Source organism: Ammospiza nelsoni, chromosome 13 (assembly GCF_027579445.1).
Source record: "Ammospiza nelsoni isolate bAmmNel1 chromosome 13, bAmmNel1.pri, whole genome shotgun sequence".
NCBI classification, from domain to species: domain Eukaryota; kingdom Metazoa; phylum Chordata; class Aves; order Passeriformes; family Passerellidae; genus Ammospiza; species Ammospiza nelsoni.
In genome coordinates, this window is record NC_080645.1 from 13,054,687 (window position 1) to 13,077,962 (window position 23,276).

Below are 23,276 nucleotides of genomic sequence, written 5' to 3' on the forward strand. Positions count from 1 at the left end.
CAACCTTCTGTGTTATATTCCTAATTCGAGGCTGTTTGGTTGGTTGAATCATGCAGAACGAATGCCTGACCATGCGTCTTGCAAAGCCTATTCTGGCTACAGTTGCACAGCTGGCTTTGATTTGCTGCCCATAGGAAGGGGGGAGGAATCCCTATTACTCCAACACAAATACAGATCTGGGATGTGGCTGCAGATCCAGAATTCCTAGCTATCCAGCGTCGGATGATGTGTGGAAAATAAAACACAGCACAATGTAGCCCTCAGGTTTTTGGAGCCGAAAGTCACAACACGCCTAAAAAATAGCCACAGCCTGGAAAGGATTCAAATACCACAGGAAGCACGTTCCTTCCTTCTCCAGTCACATGCAATAACTCCAGCTCCTGACCAGATCAAGGTGTATCCCCATCTGGATACAATAACACAGCCTAGAAGCAACAAGGACAGAAACCACCTATGCATATTAAATAAATGAATAAATAAAGGAAACTTCTCCTCACAAAACCACAAGTGAAATAAAGTTGCCCTTGTTACTGCCACCATTTCATTTCTCAGTAGCCAACAAAAGCCAAATCAGCCAGCCATGCCCTGGATCTCAAGCACAGAGGTTGACATAATTCTCTGGAAATTGATGTGAGCTCAGTCATGTCAGATGTTTTACCAACTCCCTCCCAGCCACACCCCAATTGCTCTTCAGCTGTGTAGAAGAGGTTTGAAGGTGTATTTCTCTTTAGTTTCAGATGCAGAAAGGATGTGCTTTCTGGCGCAGTACAACAGAGTTAGCAAAATGAAAGCTATGGTGAAGGCAAGATAAAAAGAAAGGATGATGTTGGCAATGGAAGAACAGAATTCAAAGACATACATCTGCTTTTGAAGTAAAAAGCTTTATAAAGCTTACTGTAAATAACTTACCACTTTACCTTTTACATGTTCTCTAAATTCTTACCTTGTTAGCTAGGTGGTCATGTCATAACCAATTGCTCTGTTTATTTTAGGATATATAGTCCATTTTCTTTTTCAATTGACAGCAGTGGGTAAGATTAAAAGCAATACTTATATGCTTATATTATAGCTTTCTGAATGAATAGTGAAGACAAGAAAAAAAGGAGACAAGATTTACTTCACAGTCAAGGGAAATTAACAAGTCATTAATATTAAAATCTTTAATTTAGCATATTCATTAGAAATATAGTCTGAGCATCTTATCAAAGAACATGGATCAAATACTTGTGTTCAAGTCCACCCTTATGAAGAGAACAAGTTTGATTGTAATTTTCACTGGGGACGTTCATAATGAACAATCTACTGGTATAACAGAACAGGAAACTGCTGTGGTTGCTCCATTTGCTGTAATCTGACACAACAATTATTTAACAATAAGACAAAGTCTAATTCAGCTGCTTTGAAAAGCAAAAGATTACCCCAAAGTTTTTAGACAAAAATTAGCTGTTAAAAGTAATTTTATGTATAGTGTATTTTACTGACTGGTTCATCGTAGATCTGTTTTCATTCAAGAATGTATGAGGGTTTTTCTTAACCTCAGTTAATCCAATTACACATACTTTTCCAGCTTGTCTTGCTACGTGACCTTGGATTTAGAGATAAAAAGAGGCTACAGGCCAACTGGCTGTGAGCTCCTTATAAAGGTTCAGACTTCCTTCAGAAAAGGGAATTGTCTACCTTAAGAGAGCATGAATCTTTGGTTTAAGTGTTGTAAGAACAGTAGCTGTAGCTGCTCATGTATTTTCAGTAAAGAAATAGCTGGTGGTGTGTGGGAAGTGATAATGGCAAGGACAGTGCTTTACAAGATAAGTAAAAAACATATGGCTGCTTTTGCACTAGAAGCAACTTCCCATTTTGGGCAAACTTGGGCAAACTCCTGCTGTCCCAAGTTCTGCAAAGTATTTTTTAATATTATGTGTTCTGTTTCCTCTAGAATTGCAATGTCACAAAGTAGCTTTTCTTTTAGGCTTGCTTTCTTCAGCACAGATTACTGACCTTCCTCAGAAGTGCACAGAGAGAGAGAATTCACAGAGAATTCACTGCACTCTGTTAAGAGCCTCTGGACTGAGGATTATTCACTGTAGCTAATTCCTCTTCACGTGAGCCTTCTTGTCTCACTTTCATTCACAGGCTCTAATGAGAACATCCAGGTACAAATGCATGCCTAGGATTCTGACACACCTGTTGGGATCTGCCTAAACAGCAACAAATATGGAAAGACCCTGTGCATAGAAACAATTGGAATTATTTTAGAATCAAACAATATTAACCTGGAGATGGCCATAGAGTCACAACACACTAACTAGTTCAGATGATTTTTCAACTGAGTAATGAAGCCTTAGAGATAGTGATGATATTTCTGGTTAATATGAGTTTCAAATTAAACTGTGAATATTACATAACTGGCCGTAAGCAAACTTGACTATTTGTGAGTAGTAGTTTAAATCCCATCAATTTCAAAGTTTCAGCTCAAACCTAAAATCTTTCTAGGTCATATGTATTAAGGATTAATATTTTCCTTATTCCACAGCACACAGTGACTATTTCATTAAGTCCAGTCATTCCTTGGACACTCCAGGAATGGTGACTCCACCGTCTCCCTGGGCAGCCCCTTCCCATGCTTGACAACCCTTCCCATGGAGAAATTCTTCCTGATGTCCAACCTGAACCTCTCCTGGCATAGCTGAAGACCATGTCCTGTCAATTTTGCTGATTGCCTGCGGGAAGAGGCCGACTCCCACCTGGGAGTTATAGAACAGGGATAAAGTCATCCCTGAGCCTCCCCCTCTCCAGGTTAAACCCTAGCTTCCCCAGCCTCTCCTCACAGGACCTGTGCTCCAGACCCTTCACCAATTCTCTGCCATTCTCTGGACATGCTCCAGCACCTCAATGTCTTTCTTGAAGTGAGGGGCCCAGAACTGGACACAGGACTCAAGCATTAAGGTCCCTCAAGTTGTTCTATGATTTCTTAGAGTGCAAATTCTAGATACATCAGGACAGTCAGAGTTTCTGTACTGCCATCTCCTGCAGGGAACAGATGCTCATGCTGCAAGAGCAAATTCTGGTTTATTTTGCCCTTCTTTTTGTCTTTTCATCTTAGTGCAAGGCAAAACTATAGATTCTGGTATGTTATCGTGCAGGCAGAGCATCCTGAAGCTGCTGTGATCTCTCTGCTGACTGCTGGGCTCCCTTCATTGATGACATACATTGCTAAGGAATATTTTAATTATTTCCCTTATAGTTAAAAACTTTTAGATGCAGATCTCGCAAAATGCAAGACTGAGAAGACACTATTCCATACTTTTAAATTCTTTTTGGAATTGCTTTCGGAGGAGAATTCCCCACAGTTCTACAGCCTTGCTGCAGCAGCTGTGGTGACCAGAAAGTGAAGGGCACAAGAAGTGCCACAGTGCAAGCCAGGGTGGCTGGGCACGGGCTGGGCACTGAAGGGGCTGGGCACTGGAACGGGCTGGGCACTGAACGGGCTGGGCACTGAACGGGCTGGGCACTGGAATGGGCTGGGCACGGGAACGGGCTGGGCACTGGAATGGGCTGGGCACTGAACGGGCTGGGCACTGAACGGGCTGGGCACTGGAACGGGCTGGGCACTGAACGGGCTGGGCACTGAACGGGCTGGGCACTGGAATGGGCTGGGCACGGGAACGGGCTGGGCACTGGAATGGGCTGGGCACTGAACGGGCTGGGCACTGAACGGGCTGGGCACTGGAGTGGGCTGGGCACTGGAATGGGCTGGGCACTGAACGGGCTGGGCACTGGAATGGGCTGGGCACTGGAATGGGCTGGGCACTGAACGGGCTGGGCACTGGAGTGGGCTGGGCACTGGAATGGGCTGGGCACTGGAATGGGCTGGGCACAGGAACGGGCTGGGCACTGGAATGGGCTGGGCACTGAACGGGCTGGGCACTGAACGGACCGGGCACTGAAGGGGCTCCCGAAGGAAGCGCTCCCAGCCCCAGAGCTGCCGGAGTTGCGGGGGTGTTCGGACAGGGTGCTCAGACACACGCTGGGGTGTCCTGTGCAGGCCCAGGAGCTGCGGGATCCTTGTGGCTCCCTTCCAGCTCAGCATTCTGTGGTTCTGTGTTTGCCTGACTGCCGCTGTTCCCACTGAGCCGGAAGGCAAGCAGCTAACAGCTTCGAGTCCCGGAGCCAGCATTTGTTACCCAAGCGACATTCCTCAGCTTACGCCATCCCACCTAATTATTCCGGTCATTAGCTGGAGCCAAGAGCACCACCTATTCACATGCGGTGTTTTAGAACGTAACGCTCCGCACGCCGCAAGGGAATTCTGCTCCTTCGCTCGGACGTGGGGCCGTCTGCGCTGTGCAGGAGGGGTCACGGAGCGGGTCCGGACCGGGAGCGGGCTCGGAGCGGGGCGGGCGCTGCCGGCGGCGGCGGGACCGACACGTGGCACCGCGCCCCGCGCGCGGCCCCGCCCCCCGCGCGCCGCTGGCCGCGCCCGATTGGGCGCCGAGCGCCGCCTACAACTCCCGGCAGGCCCCGCGGCGCCCGGAGAGCGGGCGGTCTCTCTCGCTCTCAGTCGGGCGGCGGTCACGGGGCTCTGTCGGTGCCGTGACGTCACCGCGGGAGGGACAGCCGGAGGACGCACGGACAGAAGGGGGAGGGCCCGGCGGGGCGGGCCGGGGCGGGGGGCGCTGCCCGGGGCGCGGCGCGGGGGCGGGTCCAGCCGCAGCCCGTAGTAGGCGCCCGCCCCCCCCCGAGTGACAGAAGCGTCCGGGCACCGGAGCTCGCGCTGGGGCCGCAGTCGCCGCTCGCGCCGCCGCCCCGCCTCCGGCCCCTCCGCCGCCCGGTGTTATGCGGCGCTCCTGAGGGGCGAGCGCAGCCCGGCTGGACCCGGCGCGGCCCTGAGGGGCGACGGGGTCTCGCTGCGCCTCGCCGGCCAAACCCATGACTACGGCAAACTGCGGCGCCACCGACGAGTTCGACTTCAGGCTGATCTTCGGCGAGGACGGGCAGCCCGGCCCCGGGCCGCCGCTGGGGCCCGCAGGTGCGCCCCGGGGCCGGAGGGGTCGCTCGGGTTCCTGTTTTCCTCCGAACGAGGCGGGGAGGGCAGCGGGGACTGCGCCGGCCCTGCCGCTGCGGGAGGCGGCAGCCCGGGGGGAGCGGCGCCGTCCGTCCGTGCCTCAGGCCGCGGCCGCTTCCCGGCGCCGCTCCCGTTCCTCCCGCGGGACGCGGGGGCTCGGCAGCGATCGGCCGGGCCTCTCCCCGCCGTAAGAACTTTCTTTGCGAAAAGAAACGCAAGCGCTCGCATCGTGCGGGAGGAGCCGCCCCGGGCGCGGTGGCGCCGGCGGGGAAAAGGCCCCGGGTTGGATGTGGTGGCCCCACGCCCCCCGAGCCCGGGGAGGGACCGGGCCGGGAGCAGCGAGGTGTTAACGGGGCCGGAGCAGGGCAGCGCTCGGGCACTTGCGGTGAAAAGTTTCAGCCGAAGTGTTCCCCGTATATAGAACATCCCAGTGTGTTCTGCAGACTTTGTGTACGTTTGCACGGGCGAACACCGCGTGTCGAGATGTGATGGTTTTTTTGGGTCCCTGTGTACAGATGCACGCATACATCTCAGAGTGCTTCCATTTTACTTTGTTTTGTAGTACTGGAGCCTGAAAATCCCGTTTTAAAATGCTCGTATTTCTTGAAACTGCAGAAAACAAAGTATTCCCAGTGAATTGTGGCGTGAAGAATCAATAAGGACCAGCTGTGCCTTGTTTAGCTGTACCACAGTTTGATGGCTGCGTGCTTTATTTTCTAACATACTTGAAATAAGTTTTGATTGGTAATGGGCTGTCTTATGTCTAAGTGTTAGATGATAAGATAGCTTGAAACACGGCTGTATCCAGGCTAAATGATGCAGCCATGTTGTTTGGCTCGGTTGTCTGCCTAAGTTAATTAGAAAAAAATTTGTTTGATACAGTCTGTGTGAAAGCACTCAGGATTAACTCCTTAAAAAATCCCTAACTTTCTTGATGCTCATATTTAATTTGCAAATTCATTCAGATCAGGCAAGGCTTTGTCTATTTTCCATCTCAGTACAATAGCAGATGGTGTGTGTTGTGAAGGGGGCCTGAATTCTGCATAGATAAGTGCATTACAGTACCGTATGAAAACAATGGAAAACATGTGAACAAATGACAACAAAAATAATTTTGACACCCCCATTTCTATTATTTTGACATAAAACTGGTTGTCTAAACTATGTTCCTTTGTTGATGACAGATGAGAATGAGAGAAGAAGTTTCTCAGAAAGCTGGAAATACTAGTGTGGGATCAACTCACTGTTCTATTTGTATTTGGGTAGCAGTCCTTAATAAGATGTTCAGATATTACTCTGAATACAGAGAATGTTCCATGCTTTAAAAGTCAGAACTGTTCTTATGTCAAATTTAAAAATGTGATATTTGGACCATGAACTAGTTTGTTTGCTCTAGCTCTCAGTAAGAAATTCTGCATGTGAAGCTCAAGTAATTTTACTGTTTTGTAGAATTCTGGAGATGATCTTGCCTGCTGTGCACAGATGTGGCCTTCGGGGAAAGGGTTAGAGTAGAACTCTGCCTTCATGTCCTCTGTTAAAAGTATTGCCAGAGCTCATCTATTCATTCTGCCCTTGTATTTTACACATGAAGAACTAGAATTCATATGAGAGGTCCCATATTGGAAATCTATTTTTTCCTTTACCCCTCTTCCAAATACATTAGATGAACAAAAAAAAAAGTTCTTAGAGCTCCCTAAAGCATCTATTTCATAATCCCATATCACTTCCTTCAATGGTGATGTCTGTTGTGCTGCAAAGTAAGCGAAGGGTGTATTCTAATAATAAAACATGTAGGTCACAGGGAAAGTTGCCTAATTTGAAAGAAATAATACTAAAATTACTCAGTTTTCCATGATCGTGGAGAACACCTAAAAACACATTCAGATCCTTCGTGCTTTGTCTCTAAAAGTTTGAGACTGGCATTTGGATGAAGGAAGTGTCTGGTACTAAGTTCTTGTGCAAATAACATGGAAATCTATGTTAATGGTGTCTTTTATACTGAGACTATTGTTGTGAGGATTTTACTCTTTTATATATGTACACATGTAAGTATATACAGTTTCATATTTATATTTAACTGTATTTGTAATCAAAAGCAAGGCAAAGTGAGCTATTCTTTCATTTCCTTGAAATACTTTAGGTATCTGAACTACTAAGGAAGTGCTAGTGCCAGGCAGAAGATTATCCCTTTTATGATATTAAAGATTAAAAGAACAGTAAGAGAAATCAGCTGGGAACTTTAGTTATCCACAGAACAATTTCAGTGGGTTTCAGGATATCAGGACTGACATTTGTAGTTTTGTGCTAAGTGGCAGGACTTGAGACCTGTGTTCTGCATTAGTGCTTCTTTGCTTGATCTGAAAGTTGTAGTTCCTGCTGCAGAGGAGAATGCATGAAAGATGTGTGAAGATGCTTGCAATCCCTAGTGTAATACTGCAATCTTTGCACAATACTTGGATTGAAATTAAAAGGGGTAGCCCATTTCCAGTAGGTTTTGAGTGGAGGTAAAAATTTGCTCAGGTAATTGCTAAATTAAAGATTCTCAAAAGCTCTTCAGCTGCTTTTGAGTGGATGTTAGGTACTGAGCAAGAGTTTCTGCAAACTTGCTTTCTGTTTCTCTGTTTGTTCAGTGTTCTTATCCCAAAGAACAAAGAAATTGTCACTTGGGTTTGTAGTGTTGAGCGCTAAAAGTGTTTGGTACAGTTCTGGCTACAGTTCTTTCTTCATCTTTTTATGACCAAGGAATTCAAGCCTCCAGTTCCCAAAGGTGATGCTGTAGATCACTCTGAAGTGAACCAAATATCTTTGCTTTGCTCTTTGTTGCAAAAGTTTGGGTAGCTGCAGTAGCATCCGATTGCATTGTGCCACCTTGTATCAGGAATGTCTCAGTCAGCCCGTGCATCACGGAACGTTCAGGTGCTGCACAGTCTGAGAGATGTCACTGGCTTGCAGCTGTCAGTGCCAGTGTTTGATGTGCCCTCTGGTTTGGGCTTTTTGGTGAAGGGACCTTTGGGATGTAATGGGTGACACTGGAGTAACTGAATTAGCTGGAATGCTTTTGTAATGGTGCCCCGATTCCCTTCACCACCACCAGTTTTGCAATTCTATTCCGTGTAATTTGGGTGAATTTGTCTAGAATTTATTAGGCAATTAAACCGCATTGAGTTTTTCACGCTGCTGAGGACACGTTATACTTTTTAAATGCCAAACTTATCAAAATGAAAGCAAATATGAGTTGCTGTAAAATTTTCTGAAGTTGTATTTTAGGGGTTCGTCTTCTATTTAAAAGAATGAGTTTCTACAAGGTAAAAGCTGTACTTGGAGTATATACTACTAAGCTGAGAATTTGGGATCTTACAGGGTTCTGTGTCATGCAAAACTATTTCTTCCTGGTATATGAAATCACAACTAACTTAAAATTAGAGGCTGCAAACTGTTCAGTATGCAGAAATGAAGAGTTACAGATGAGTTATTGATGCTGCTGTTCAGCCTCCTGCCTAAAATGTTCCTGTTATTTCTGATTAAGTATCCTAAGAGCTAAAGAGGGGCTAATGCTTTGTTACCCCGTGAAACAGTAATATGAGTTTCACCTTAACTTCTACCTTTTGTTCTTGGATTATGAAGTAGAGAAGGAGAAGTTAATATTTCCATGTAAATAATCTTCCTTGGTTGATTTTGTTTATTTGCTTTCCCACAATATGAGTGCTTTAAAAGAACTGATCAAACTACCCTCCTTGGGCTTCAGGTTCATAGTACTTATTTTATTTTATTTTATTTATTTTATTTTATGAAACAAGATGAAAATGGGTTCTTCGTATTTTCTGTGACTTAACATTTGGTTAGGTAATGTTGTTTGGTAATCTTGTTACAAATGAATCTTATGATATCTCTTACTTTTCTTCTGAAGAGTATAAAAACCATCCCAGTTCTGTGATGAATTTAGCAACTGTTCAAAACATCTTTGTGAGCTGCAGCCTCGTTCTGCATACGGACACTGTGTTTGGATTTGTCTCTTTCACTGATTTACAAACTTGTACTCCTGTTCTCCTCTGAGATTTTTTTCCTGGAGCTGGTGGGTTATTGGTTTGTTACTGGATAGCTCGACTGAAATGCACATTTTGCTATAGTGACTGTTAGAGTAATGCCTGATTTTTCTGAAGGTTTTCGTGTCAGACCTTTCTCTGTGAGCATCCATGAGCTGCTTGGGCTGCTCTGCAGTTGTCTCCTGCCCACATACCAAGTGCTCTGAAGTGATGATGGCTGCTGGATTTTCCCTCAGCTAGGCAGAGTTCTCTTGTAGTGAAAACTGGCACTATGTATGTGTTATTTCATTTATGTGTGCCATAGAAGTCTTAAAACCATTGATTTATACTGAAACACCACCACAATACTAGTCTTTATAGCTTTGCCTTCGTCATTAATATGTGAAGTATCCTTTTCCCCTTCCTAAATGTGCATTCATGACAGGTATTGCTCTCAGGGATTGTTGGTAGAGAGTAGAAAACTGTCTAAGCTGTTGACGGGAGTTTGCAGCATGGTTGAACTTTTTGTTCTTTTCCCCGAGGTTGTGATTAAGGTAAATAATCTTAATAAAATCAAATTGTGGTAAAAAAGAGAGAGTAGTCTTATAATTAGATTGAGTGGGAAATGAAGGGCTGGGTGCTGGCAGTAGCTGTGAACTTATGGTGTGAGTTGACTGAGGATTGCTCTTGGTGAAATTTGATTTTGTGCTCAAAAGAGCTGGTCCAGAACTGTTGCAAAGTTTGCTTTCCCTGGCTGAGTTAAGAGGAGCTTGTGAGACATCTTTTGAAGTCTGTTTACCAGGCTACCTTGCACACCTGTATGTTTCACTTGAAGTTTTATTATTTTTTAAATTATTTTGATTCTATTTAGATTTGGATATCTATATAAATAGGTAGGAGAGAAAGTCTTTGCACAAGATGGTAACTGTGGTTAATATATATAATTTGGGCCATCCATCTAAATACAGCTGTCTGTGCTGCTCTGTTAACATTTGCTATACAAAAGAGTGCTCATGTGGTTAAGAATAGGATCAGCTGGTGCTATTCCAACAAAGGAATTAATGGATAAGTTACATGAATCCATTTATTTTTTTTCTCTCTTAGATATAAGTGACACTTTCTAACAGAAATATTTATCTGATAACTGAGTATTAAATATATAGTGATAAACCACCCCTTGAAGGAAATTGAGCTACTATCATTTTATTCTACAAGGTGGTGGATGCTGGTATCTGCATGTAAAAGATTGACACACAGGGACACAATGCAAATCAGTCATATAGGCTGTGGTTATATAATCTGCTGATAGGGGGGAGGAGGGAAAACCAAACAGCTGCATCTGGCCAAAACCAGAGGGTCTTGTGACTTCAAGATAGCTTAGAGAAACACTGAGAAAGACCAAAGGAGAATGTTTACTAAAGTGCTATCAATGGAGTCAAGAATTGCCTGGCAATTAAAAGTAAGAGATTAAGATGGTAATCCTGGCAAGCTGACATGTTTGAGTACGTTGTGATTTTTCACAGTATTCTGGATAAATTAAATCTTGCCTCTTTGAATGAAGCTTGACCAGGATGAGACTATTCAGGGAAAATACCAAAATCTTTTGTGTGGTGTTGCAAAGCAGTTGTAGTTGCAGCTAATCTAATTTGATAACTTTTCTGTTTTGGCAGTATGGTTCTTTGATCACTACATACTGCATTGAGAGTCACTAGCTAGTGAGTCACTATGTATTGCAGGGATTTTTAAAAGGTCCCCAGTTTGACAAAATGTCACTTATTTTGTTTGTGAATTCATAGTTGCACATCACTCTCTGTCCCCTTTCTTCCCAACTGAATTGTGGGCAGACTGTAAATGAAAACAAATCCTGAGGTTTGGGCTGAGGGAGATGGTCAGATACAGGTCAGCATTTGGGCTAGTGCTTTTGTCTTACGTATTTCTGAAAAGTATAAATTCCTTGCAGTTTCTCCAAGTAAAAAGTAGCCCACTGCTTAAAACATGATGGTGCCATTACTTTGGTCTGCATTGTCCAACTGGAAGCGGTTTGTGAGATGCCACCTGAAGTGTAGGCAGCTCTGTGATGTTGCTGTGAATGAGAGAGAATAAATTGGAGTAGATGGGCCTGGGTCAATAGCGAGCAGCAGTTTGGCTGTTCCCAGCAATAACGTAAATACGGGAGCTGTTGCCTCAAGCCGCCCTAGTGGGCCAGGGAGGTACGTGGAGCAGCCTTGGCAGGGAGCCCAGCCAGTAAAACAGCATCCAAGTCCTTGCATTTGTCCAGGCATGCCATGTGGGCTCGAATGACAGTGGAATTCAAGATGAGTGAAAGGATCAGTAAGGCTAAGTAAAACTGAGCAAGCTTATTAAGAAGGCAGCGTTCTCTTCTACCTTTAGTACATCCATCTGTGAGTGTTCTTGTGAAATACTGGCAAAAGAGAACATTAAAAAATCATAGAACTGTTCAAAGTCATTCAGGGAAGATGAATTTGAATCTAAAGCACTGCAGGTCTGCTGGAAGGAGAGAAGAATAAACTTTCTGGAGATCTGACTACAAACCCACGACCTTTCAGCAGTAAAGTCATGAAAATAGAATTCTGTGTGTGGTTTGATTTGGTATTGTGTGATGATTTTGGTGGGTTTTTTTCAAGCAGAAACAAAACCTTCATTTGAGGTTGCATGAAAGATGTTTGTAGATAAAGACATGAGCAAGTACTTAGAGCTAATTTATTAATACCAAAAATGTTGTATCATATTATTTATATTAATATTTAAGTTAATAGGAATTGCATGCTTAAAAATGGTCTCTCAGGCTGCACTTTGAAGATGAGTCATCACTTCTAAAAGTGAGAAATATTTTTAATATAGAAAAAATTCTTCAATGGAGTTGAATATTTCTGGTGTTTTCTGTTTTTTTTTTAGCAGGTTGATGGAGAGAGTTAATGAGAATCTTCATGGTTTAATGTCTGCTAACATTGCTTTTTTGGGAACAAATGCTGTGAGAAATGGTTTTTTAATCCCACATTTTAATGGTTTTAATGGTTTTGGGAAAAATGGAAGGATAACTTACACATACTTTGAGAGAGGTAGTATTTGCTCTGTGCTAGAGGGGGAGTGAAATTGTGCCTGATTGTTGTTGGGCTGGGGCAGAAGCTGTCACCTTTTAACTCAAGTTGTTGTACAGAGTAGCCCTCTGTGTCTTCATAGCCAAAATGAAAGTGTGACAGAATGACAAACTGCTAATCCAGTCATGTTGCATTTATTAACTGTTAGTGACAATGATTCATTGCTTTGATGGCTGCATAGTGCCTGTACTAATATCTGCAGTGATGTATAGCTGCTCATGTGTGTCTTTAGATGCTTTCTAGAAGTTGTTCCCTAAGTCAAGGACACGAAGGAGGAGATTCAGTAACTGATTACAAAAGGCTTTAATAGTGTCATTTGGGATAACTGTATTCAAACAACAAGGCCATAACGAAATACATTATTTAATCCAAAGAACTACTAAGAAAATCTGTCAATATTTTGTATTTTGCAGAGCTTCTTTAACTGATGTAGGTCTCTGTGTTTCATCAGTGCAATTTGTCATGTTTAGTCTTTTGAGAGCAAATGCTGCTGTCCTTCAAATTGCCAAGCTTTTTGTGTTGGGGGCAGGAGTTAGGCTGATGTACAGTATGAGGTGATACCTCCAGTCCTGCTGGAATAAACACAAGCCATTTAGGACTCTGGGAAGAGATGCAAAGTTACACGTGGCTAATATCACCATCTCTACATTTTGGGGTGTCATTCTGAACCTTGCTGAGAAAAATGGTATTTGTGCTGAGCTTCAGCCTCCTCTTTTTCATTTGGCTGATTCATGTTTCTGCCTTTTACTGTATCAATCTAGCAAAGTGAATTCAAGGTGTTTCTGATTCTACATTCATGCAAGCAGATGGGAAAAGGCCTCTGGCATCAAGGCAGTTTCACATTGTCATTCTGGCTCATTACAGTTGATGTACACAGCCTGTGAGTTTAATGCACCTGAAGTCCACTGCATTATAATATTGGTGACAAGTTGTAATAATTGATGGTTTGAAATACTGAGTTAACTGTGTGGTAGGAGTGCCTGCTGTGGAATGGTTTGCCCTCTGCCGTGCAGGCAGCTGCAGCAGTACAGTGTGATTTGGCCGAGGTGTGAAGAGTTCCCAAACGAGTTTGTTCAGATATTATTGATACCAGTTCTAATCTCTGTGTCATGCTCTGTTTGATAATCAGAAAGGGAATGCCCCCATTTCAGTCTCCCCTCCACTGTGTGACTGCTCCCTACTCACACATCTTGCCTTGGCTTACTGCTCTCCTTTTCTACCAGTTTGCACAAAGACCCTGCTCTGTGTCACCAAACTCTCCTGTCAACTAAAATACAAATTTTCTTGCACGCTCCTGTCTGTTTTCTTTGATACAGCCCTGCTTAACACCTGATTTTGCAAGTTTGGTTTCTGCTCAGTGCTTGCTTCAGGGCTGGAGCAGTGAACTGGCAGTGTCTCTGTACAGAGCAGCAGGTTGCTGTGAGCAAGGTTGTGTTAGAAGTCAGTTGGTGGTAAAGGCATCCATGTAGGAGTTAGGTGAGGATTTCAGTTGATTCTGTTTGACTGACTGGAGAGCCTTTCCATGGAGCCTGTTGGTTTTGCCCCCACAAAGGAAAAGTTGTGCATGGTAAACTGGCCCACAGCAGCAAGAATCTAGGCAAACCTGGCCTGCTGGCAATTACAGCCCACGATTAATTCCCTTGTTCCCTTCACTCGGTATTTGCCTAATCTTCTCACTTACCTTTATGCTCAGTGTACTTCCAGTGGGTCAGGCACAGCACACCAGTTTGGGAGTGATCAGGCTTCTCTCAGGTCTCACATCTACACATCTGAAACGCTGTGGGGCTGCAGGGCTGCAGTCCTTTTGCAGACTCTAACACCTGATCATAGAATAAGAGAGTTCATGTTCAGAGCAGCAGTGTCAGATGGCTGCTCATGCTGTGTGATAGTACCTGCTGTGCCCATGCTCTGTGCTGTTCCAAAAGGCTGTACACTAATGTCTCTGAACTACTGGGTCATGCTAAGATTACCTTTGATCTGACAGTGAATGACAATGAGGTTTCATCAAACTGGAGGGCAGCAGCTTCTGTTTTGTCTACAAGGTTATTATGCAGTGAAGTACCATGTTCTTGAATGATACAGCCACAGATTAAAAATAGAGGAGTCCACAGAACTTGGAGGCTTCTAAAGCAAGAAGCAGATTTTTTTTAACCTCTTATGAGTATTAATGAATAATCCTTAAGTACTCAACCAAAAGCTTTATATAAAAAGTTGTCATTTAAAGACATGCTTCATATCAACCAGAGATAGCAGGAGAGCTGGAGAAGGCCCAGGTACAAACACTGCTGAGCGCATCCGGTTGTTATTTTCTGTTTTGTAACTGAACTTAGAGTGACTAATTCTTGTTGAATCTTACAGTTACAAGTGGAATTCTTTACCTGCCTTGTACATAACCTGTTAGCAATGTAGCTCAGAGCTGTTCTTTCCCTATTTGAAATGTAATTTCATTACTTCAGTGTGAAGCTGGATGTACACTAAGACAGCAGTTCTAGTTTAAATGCATACCAGGCTGTGGCCTAAGGGTTTGTTTAGTTGCATGTTACGTTTTTATTTGATAGTGAACACCTGCAGTTCCTGTCCTGGTTGCTTGTTTCCTCCCATGTCCTAAAGCTTGCCATTCTGTCAGTTGTACATATACAGGTGTTAGTGCACTGTAAATATGATTACCAAAATCATCTGTGTTAAAAGAACATCTCTTCTCAGTTCCCCTCCCCCTTGGTGTGTGAAGGTGTGTGGGAGGGTGGTTGTTGCTCAAAAAACCTTAGTGTAGTTACACCCCGAGAGCCAGTATGTTCTTATTTTAGTCAGTGTCAGTTGTAAACATTTGATATGCTGGATTCTTCTCTTGTTTAAACTGCTTAAACTACTGCAGCTTCTTTATTCTTCTGTATTTCTACAAAGGATAATGAATTCTTATCCAGATTAGAATTGGAAAAGACTCCTTGAAGAGCTCCCACTGTTGAGAAGGTTCTTTTTCTTTTACATTTCCAGTATACTTACTTAACAAAAGAAAATGAGTGAAATTGTGACTGGCACAACAGAACAGCTTCTGGCATACATGATTGACAAAAGTAAAGTTCATTTTTATCCTTTTTTGAGTAATCTGACATGACCATGAAACAGAGCACAAAACCATCAAAGAGAGTAAACTGCTTCGTAAAATGAGAGTTGTAAATCATCCCTTTCTGAAAACTTAAACTTGCAGTACTTCATGTATTGCTAACTTTGGTCTAGAAGGATGTTTCCCCCTACTCCACCCTGCTACCTTAATTTTTTTCACAATTTATTCTTTTTCAGTACCATATTTGGCTTGCCAGTCAGTTGTACTCCTTATAAACTAATACATTGCTATGTTTCACTATGGGGTTGTGGAATTTTTTAAGCTGATGTTTAAGCTTGTAGGAAGTGTTTCTGGAGAACTGATAGCTCGTAATGGAAAACTGGAGTTAAATATCCAATTATAGAGCTTTAGTGCAATAGTATACCAAGAACTCTCATCAATTGTGTTTTTAAGTACACAAAATAAAAACTATTGATTAATGACTATTTTGTGTTCCCTGTGAAGATTAAGACTCTTCCTTCATCCCAAGAAATATATAAACTTGTGCAAACCTGCAGAGTAATGAAATAAAAAACCTGCCACATATGCTCTTTGTCCCTTTTTACAAATATTTTTGTAACCATTGTGTTCAGAAAGAGGTAATGGTAACTGTCATGACAGAAGTGGAAAACAGAAGAGTTGGTCATTCTTTTTGAAGCTTGTGAGACAGACTTGCCTGAGAGCACACATGATGTCTGTGTCAGTGTTCAGGTCTTTCCTCATGCTATTTAAAGGACTTGATTGCTGATCCTGTTTTCACAGTAGTAGTTTTATAAAACCTAGGTCAAGTTGCACTTTCTTCGTACCTTATAGCAACTCCTATTGTCTGAAAATGTTTATTTATGGGCTTATAAACTTAGAATAATAAAACAATTTGGATAATTCTGGCACAGGGCTCGTGTTCAGACATTTGATAGTAATTGACCTTCCTTCTCTGGAGAAATCTGGCTGAGTGCACAGCTGCACATGTGCATGTGCCAGTACAGCACTGGGGAGTGAACAACTGGTGGGCAAGCATTGCTGGTCCTGAATGTGCACTCTGATATAGCAAGTAGCAAGCAAAATGTACTTTAGAAGCAGTTGTTCTGGATATTATTTAATTATATTCCCCAGTTAGACAGCTTATGTTGAAGTGTAGTTAGCAGCTTAGTTAGGGATGAGCCAGCATTGTTTTAATGCTGAACAGGAGCTTCTGTACACGAGGCTGTTTCCAGACAGCAGCAAATGTACATTCAAAATGAGCAACCTTCTGGTTCTCATTGACAGTGGATGACACACATGCCTGATGTAAGATTGCAATGGAAGTCTGCAGCTTTATTTATCTTATACACTGTGAATATAGAGCATCTGCTCATTTTTGTGATCCCTCAGTACTGAACCTGATCTCAGCAGGGTGGGGAGGAAGACTCCAGTAAATTTCTAAAGACTCATGGCTTCTCTGTGCTTCTCAGTGGTAAAAGTCTTAGTAAGTAAAAACAAAGCTGAGTTTCTTTCTATGCCATTTGTCCAGAAGATCTCATTTGATTGTAAAAGAAAATGTGTTTGACGTGGTTTGTTCTTAGGAAACAGTGACTTGTTTTGTTTCTTTGTCTCCTTTAAAATGCTTGCTGGAACAAATAAACTATTAATACTACTTCTAAAACTGAAGTTGAACTTATTGGCCCATAATCCTTCATTATTTTTTAACCTTTTATTGAGTCCAGTTTTCTTTACTCTGCATTGCTGTTATCTTTATTAGCAGTTTATTCTGTTGGCCTTACCAAAGCAAAAGCATTTAGCACCCCTGCCTGTTCAGTGGCATGAGGGGATTTGAGGTGAATGGCATTACTTCTCTTGCTCTGTGTATTTTGCTGTGTCTGTTTTGTCATCTTGCCCCCATGTTTTTGTGGTAGTTTTTGTGCTTTACCTTCGTAGGCTGCCCCAGTTTCTGTGTCTTGAGTGCTTTCATATATTTTATGGTCAGTGAAGGCCTCATGACTTGGCCAACTTCTTTACTGTCTTTCCTCCCCCAGTAGGGTTGTTTGCATGTAATAGCTCTCCTATGAAGTAACCAGATTTCCAGAACTCCATTTTTTTCCCTTGGGCTTCTCCATAACTTTTTTCCTTACACTTGCCTATTTTGAGGCTTTCCTTTGTTTGTTTGCCCTCTGCTTCTGGAAGCCCCATGTTGGATTTGTTTTGTGCTGTTCTCACTGCTTTCTCTTTTAAGGGTTATCAACAAAGTTTTTTTCATTCTTTCTTTTCCCCCTCCCTCCCAGTTGTATGCTTGTTTGTATGTTTACTGGTTCCTTAAGATAGGTTAGAGGGCTCTTTCAGCTCTGCAATCTTTATTAAGACAAAAATAATATCTGGTAAATAATCTAGTAGAATTAATGACATGATTTGTGAAGGTCTTAGTGTTGTCCTTTTTGTGAGCAGCTAACAGGTTATTTAAACACATGAACTGTAAGGGGGAGGATTTGTGTGCACAGACTGAAATAAATCTACATGTTTATCAATTGAGTCTGAAAATTATGTGGGTGATTTAGACTTCAAACTGTGTTGTGTTCACAGTGTTTAGTGTGCTTTTGGGATGGGATATTCATTAGGTTTCTTGCTTCCTGTTTTGTGTGTGCAGCTGGGGAGGGGTAACAGCCAGCACAGCCAAACTCAGGACAGGGACCACAGAAACCTGAGTCCCAAAAGTTCTGTCTCCTGTCTGCTCCATCTCTGCCCCTGTTCTTCCCAGCTGGTGCTGGTAATTCTGTGCTAGTCTGATCTCTCCACCTCAGCATTGTGAAAGTTAAATTCTCAATGTACATCTGCTTTTTGTAAATCCCTGCGACACTGAAAGTAGAGAAATTGTCTTAAATATTTTAAGATTTCTTGATTATTGGTGCAAAGGAATAAGGCTCTTTGCAGTGGTGAGAGGTTTAGTGCAAACAATGTGCTGCTACTGTTCCTAAAACAATTAATGACAGTAAATGGTTACACACAGGGCTTGAAGACTTCCAACTGCTGTTTTTCTTTATTATTATTATTAATTTTAATTTTAAAAGTTCTGTGGCTGTAACTGTTTTATTTCTAAGTTTTGATAAGGTATATTATAGCCTTCATAGGATTGCCTTTTTCTTCCCTAGATCTATGCTTTTATTAATGCTGAGTTAGGAAACAGATATCTGTGATCTTGCACATTAATACACCAATAAATGTGGAAAACCTAGAACCAATACTGTCTGCATGTCATGTTTTGTGATGGAAAACAGCAAAAAGACCCTCAAGTAAAGTTTTAAAAAATGTTACCGTAGTGAAAGAACAGGGAAATGCAGTTTTGCTTCTGAGCTTGTGTTAATTGTGTGTGATATGTGCTGTAGTCCTTCCTGAGAATTCTGATTCTTTCAGTGTGTGCATATTTAGAAATCAACTTATGCTGATTTTCAGTGCTCTTAACACATATAGTAATAGTTAATGATATATAATATGGATAATTGTCATACATAACCATAATATGTATAAAATCATGCAGTGTTTATAATATTGCTAAGTACTCCTTAAATGCAACGTATGCCTCCTTCAATAGATTTCTTATAAAGTTGCTCCCTGGTCATGAACCTTCAGCCTTTTCTTTTTTGGTTTTTTTTGTGAAGTCTGAGGAGTGTAGTCCATTCCTTGGTAACAATGTGCTTTCTCTTCATTTGAAAATGCTTCCCTGTCTCTGAGGAGCTGATGTTTTGTTTCTGTTTTAGTTATTTTTAAGCTGATTGCTATTAATGAAATAGACTGACTTCATTAACATACTAAGTTTTTTGTCATGTAAAGGGCTAAAATACATAGCTTCCAGTCTGGATATTTTAACTGATTGTGAGAGAGAATACATTTATTTTAAAACAAGTATTATTAGTCTGCTGGTACTCGGGATAAAAATAATTTTTAAAAAAGAACTAATACCTAGATATGCAATTTATGTCATCTAGCCTGGATTTGTGGAAAATTAAAGAGTGACAACCCTATTTACAAGTGAAAAGAAACAAGAGTGGAATCACAATACCTGCAAAATAAGAAAAAAAAAATGTGTTTTCTACTTTTGTTTCAGACAAATGTCTCCTATTGGCAGTTAATTTAATATTGAGAAATGGGGCAAGAAAATTTGCTTCAGTTCTGTGACACAAAGTTGCTGATTTTGTTAACGGGACTTGTACTCCTTCTCAATTGCTTGTTTTTCTTTGGAATATTTCCTGTGTTTTGGATAAGTTAGTGAGGTCTGAGAATATTTTGTTTTGACTTATTTTGCTGAACAACTTGTGCTCAAACTTGATACAACTGCACTGAAAAATGCTATTTAGCGTAGGCACTTGAGAGTTTTCTAACCTACAAAAAATATATCTTAGGAATACAGTATATTAGTATCTCTAGTAATATTCCTTGTTAGGCCTCCTTTGGTTGAATGTTTTTAGTAGCTCATAATCTTCATTCAAGCTTGAGTCACTGTGAGATGCTTTCTGTTGTTAAAGTAGATCAATATTATGGATGTGATGTTCTGGTGCTTGTAAGTGTTGACGGGACTTGCAGAAAGTACCTTCATCCTATTTGTGTCAAAAAGACAAACTTTTAATGATTTTTGATTAAAAATGTTTAATTATAAGTGGAATACAGTTATGAAAGATGAAGTTTGAATTGAGTGTTCAAGCTTAGATCCTTTCAGGATTTTAACCCCTTTTTTTGCTTGCATTATAATTTCTTTATGAAGATGTGTATAAACTGTGAAATCTGATTGAAAACAGGATATATGATAGAAAATCATACTGTAGTCATATTTAGTTGTAAAATAGACTGGGGAAAACTTAAAATTAAGAATTAGCTTTATTTTGTGTAACTAGTGTAATGGGAAATGTCTAGGATGTTAATAACAGTCTGGGAAGCAAAGGATTTTGTTTATGGCATTTATCCAAGTATTGCATTCTGACTCTTACTACTTTTTTTATCTTTTTTAATTTCGTTTTCAGATCTTGAGTCAGATGACTGTGCATCCATATACATCTTTAATGTAGAGCAGCCATCATCCTCTGTCAACCAGCCAATTTGTATTCCTCGCCATGGACTGCAGTCTCACTCCTCTCCTACAAGATTTCAGAGTCACAAGAACTATGAAGGCACTTGTGAGGTACCAGAATCCAAGTACAGTCCACTAGGTGGACCCAAACCCTTCGAGTGCCCCAGCATTCAAATCACATCGATTTCACCCAACTGTCACCAGGGGATTGAGGCCAGTGAAGATGAATTACACACAAATGGCACAGAAAATGAGTATATGGAAAGGCCTTCCCGGGACCATCTCTATCTTCCTCTTGAGCCATCGTACAGGGAATCATCCCTTAGTCCCAGCCCTGCCAGCAGCATTTCATCCAGGAGTTGGTTTTCAGATGCTTCCTCTTGTGAATCCATTTCCCATGTGTATGACGATGTAGACTCAGAGCTGAATGAAGCAGCTGCTCGATTTACCCTTGGCTCTCCTTTGGCTTCACCTGGTGGTTCTCCGAGAGGTCCCAGCGATGAATCGTGGCAGCAGCCTTATGGCTTTGGGCATGCCCTGTCCCCCAGACAGTCTCCCTGTCACTCTCCTAGAACTAGTATTACAGATGAAAATTGGCTGAGCCCCAGACCAACATCAAGGCCCTCATCCAGACCTACATCCCCCTGCGGGAAACGCCGCCACTCCAGTGCTGAGATTTGCTATGCTGGTTCTCTCTCTCCTCACCATTCTCCAACTCCATCCCCCGGCCATTCTCCCAGAGGAAGCATAACAGAAGACACGTGGCTGAACACTTCCATTCATAATGTACAAGGCCTTAACTCTGGGCTTTCACCATTTCAGTGTTGTACAGAGACTGATATTCCTCTAAAAACCAGAAAGACCTCAGAGGATCAGACTGCCACTTTATCTGGAAAAATAGATATCTGTCCTGAAGAGCAAGGTAACTTGTCATCATCCCTTGAAACTGCAGTGGATGATTGCTCTGGATCCCAGCACACCTTGAAAAAAGACTTGCCCGGAGACCAATTCCTTTCTGTTCCTTCGCACTTTACTTGGAACAAGCCGAAGCCTGGTCACACCCCTATATTCCGGTGAGTGATTGCACAGTGGCTCCTTCCTGGCCTTCCCCTCCTGTGCATCTTAAGTAGACATACAAATGCCCTTGTATTTCAGTGATGCATTAAGACTTCTTAAAGAAAACTTGTTGAAGGCAGATGGATGCTATAATTAGGAAAAAACAAGTTGAGATACCAAATACCCTTCATCTTTAAAAACACAGTAGATCATTGTAAATAGGATTAGTTTTATTTAAGTAAAGTTTGGGAATATGCACAGGGCCCAGCTGAATTAAATGTCTGTGGATTTTGTACATGCTTTGCAGTCCCATCTAATCTGAGCACTTGACATGTTAATAGAGCTAGGGAAACATGACTTACATGATTTTCTAAAACTGGGAGGTCACAAAAGAGGTACAGAGTTTATTTGTTTTTGTGTCAATTTACTTCTTTGGGCTCATAAATTCTAGAAATAGAATCAAGGAAAAAATTTGTATGCCATGCTGAAAGTCATCCAGAAAGAATGGATGTCTGGGCTGTAGTTCCAAGGTATTTCCACCATCCATGATAGAATTATGAAGGTCTTTTCCCTTTGCAGTCCTGTCATGTGCTAGCAGGATGATTTGTGGAGACTCAGAAGAGGGAACTGGTTTAATTGAGTGAAAAAGTCCCCCCCCCCTTTCCACTTTTTAGATGGATCAGTTCTGTGATCTTTCAAGTTATAGAGCTTGTATAAATTCTTAAGAAGTTGTCATCCAGCTTGGCTTGTTAATATCTAAATCCATTTAAACAATACTTATTCAGCCATTTGGTTATTTTTTGCCTAATTTTATAACCATAGGTTTTAATTTCTCTGCACAGACTTGTACTGATTTTAGTAAATAGAAGTATTTTTTTTTCTTCTCCTTTAATGTTCTTCCACATAACTGATTATGGATTTTGTTTACTGTAAAATTTAACAGTAAAGATGCAAAACTGCTGGCTGGATCTGTTCTACCAGGTCTGAAATGACTGTGTTAACAGATAACTGTCTTCAAGTCTTGGGGATTTTTAAAATTCCATTGCCATCTGTTAATAATAGGTGTTCAATCTCTTTGTTGAGTCTTTTCATTCAAACTAAAACAATGATGTTTTAGTTTTAACTTATTTGTGTATTTTGGAATTGCATTATATTTGTGTAGGATACTAAGCAGTCCTAACTTGCCATTTTTGTTAGCTTGCATGCTAACATTGTTCCTAAAAGGTGAGCACTACTGTAGGGTTAGATGTCATGAACAAACAGGCACGGGCTGTGGATCTGTGGGATGAACAAAGTGGTTTGAAACATGGACAGCTCATACCTGTTTCCTCTTGTACTGCAGAGAACTGAGTACAACTGAATAAAAAGAAATTTTAGTGTTTTTATTAAAAAATAAAAATATTTTTTCAAATGTCAGGCTTTATTTAGAAGAAGGAACTGAATAATTTTTGTAAATATAAAATAGGCGAACAGAAGACAATGAAGACTACACCTATACACAAGGAAGCTACATGAACCTATTAAGCTGGGTGCATTTGCTGCCAAAAATGTTGACTGATTATTGAATTGGTGGAAATGGCTGCACTGGCAGCTGTGTCCTCGGTGAAATGTTGAATTACTTAGCAGTTGTAACCTGTTCCTCAGGGGCTATGGCAGTGTGCATCTTCAGCAGGTAAAACCTTCCATTCTGTCATATTGTATTTTGTAATTTTGATTCTTATAAACCTAATTTGACCCTTACATTTTATAAATAAAAATGAAATGCAAGACCCTCTGTTTCTAAATAGTTGATGATGGTGACCAAAAGTGAGTATATTAGTTGTCATAAAGAATTATGTAATTGTTATTTATGTGTTTATTCCATAATGTATGTACAATTGTATTAATT

The 23,276-nt window shown here is 41.7% G+C and overlaps 1 protein-coding gene across 2 annotated transcripts in view; it reads left to right on the top strand.

The window, feature by feature from the left end:
* Window positions 1-4,785: 4,785 nt before the first annotated feature.
* Window positions 4,786-23,276, top strand: part of NFATC3 (nuclear factor of activated T cells 3) — a 64,350-nt gene continuing 45,859 nt past the window's right edge. For both annotated transcript variants that reach the window (XM_059481207.1, XM_059481208.1), the window contains exons 1-2: window positions 4,786-5,026; window positions 20,286-21,405. In XM_059481207.1, the coding sequence (XP_059337190.1) occupies window positions 4,927-5,026; window positions 20,286-21,405 (1,220 nt within the window). In that variant the 5' untranslated portion in view covers window positions 4,786-4,926. The remainder of the gene's footprint in view (window positions 5,027-20,285; window positions 21,406-23,276) is intronic.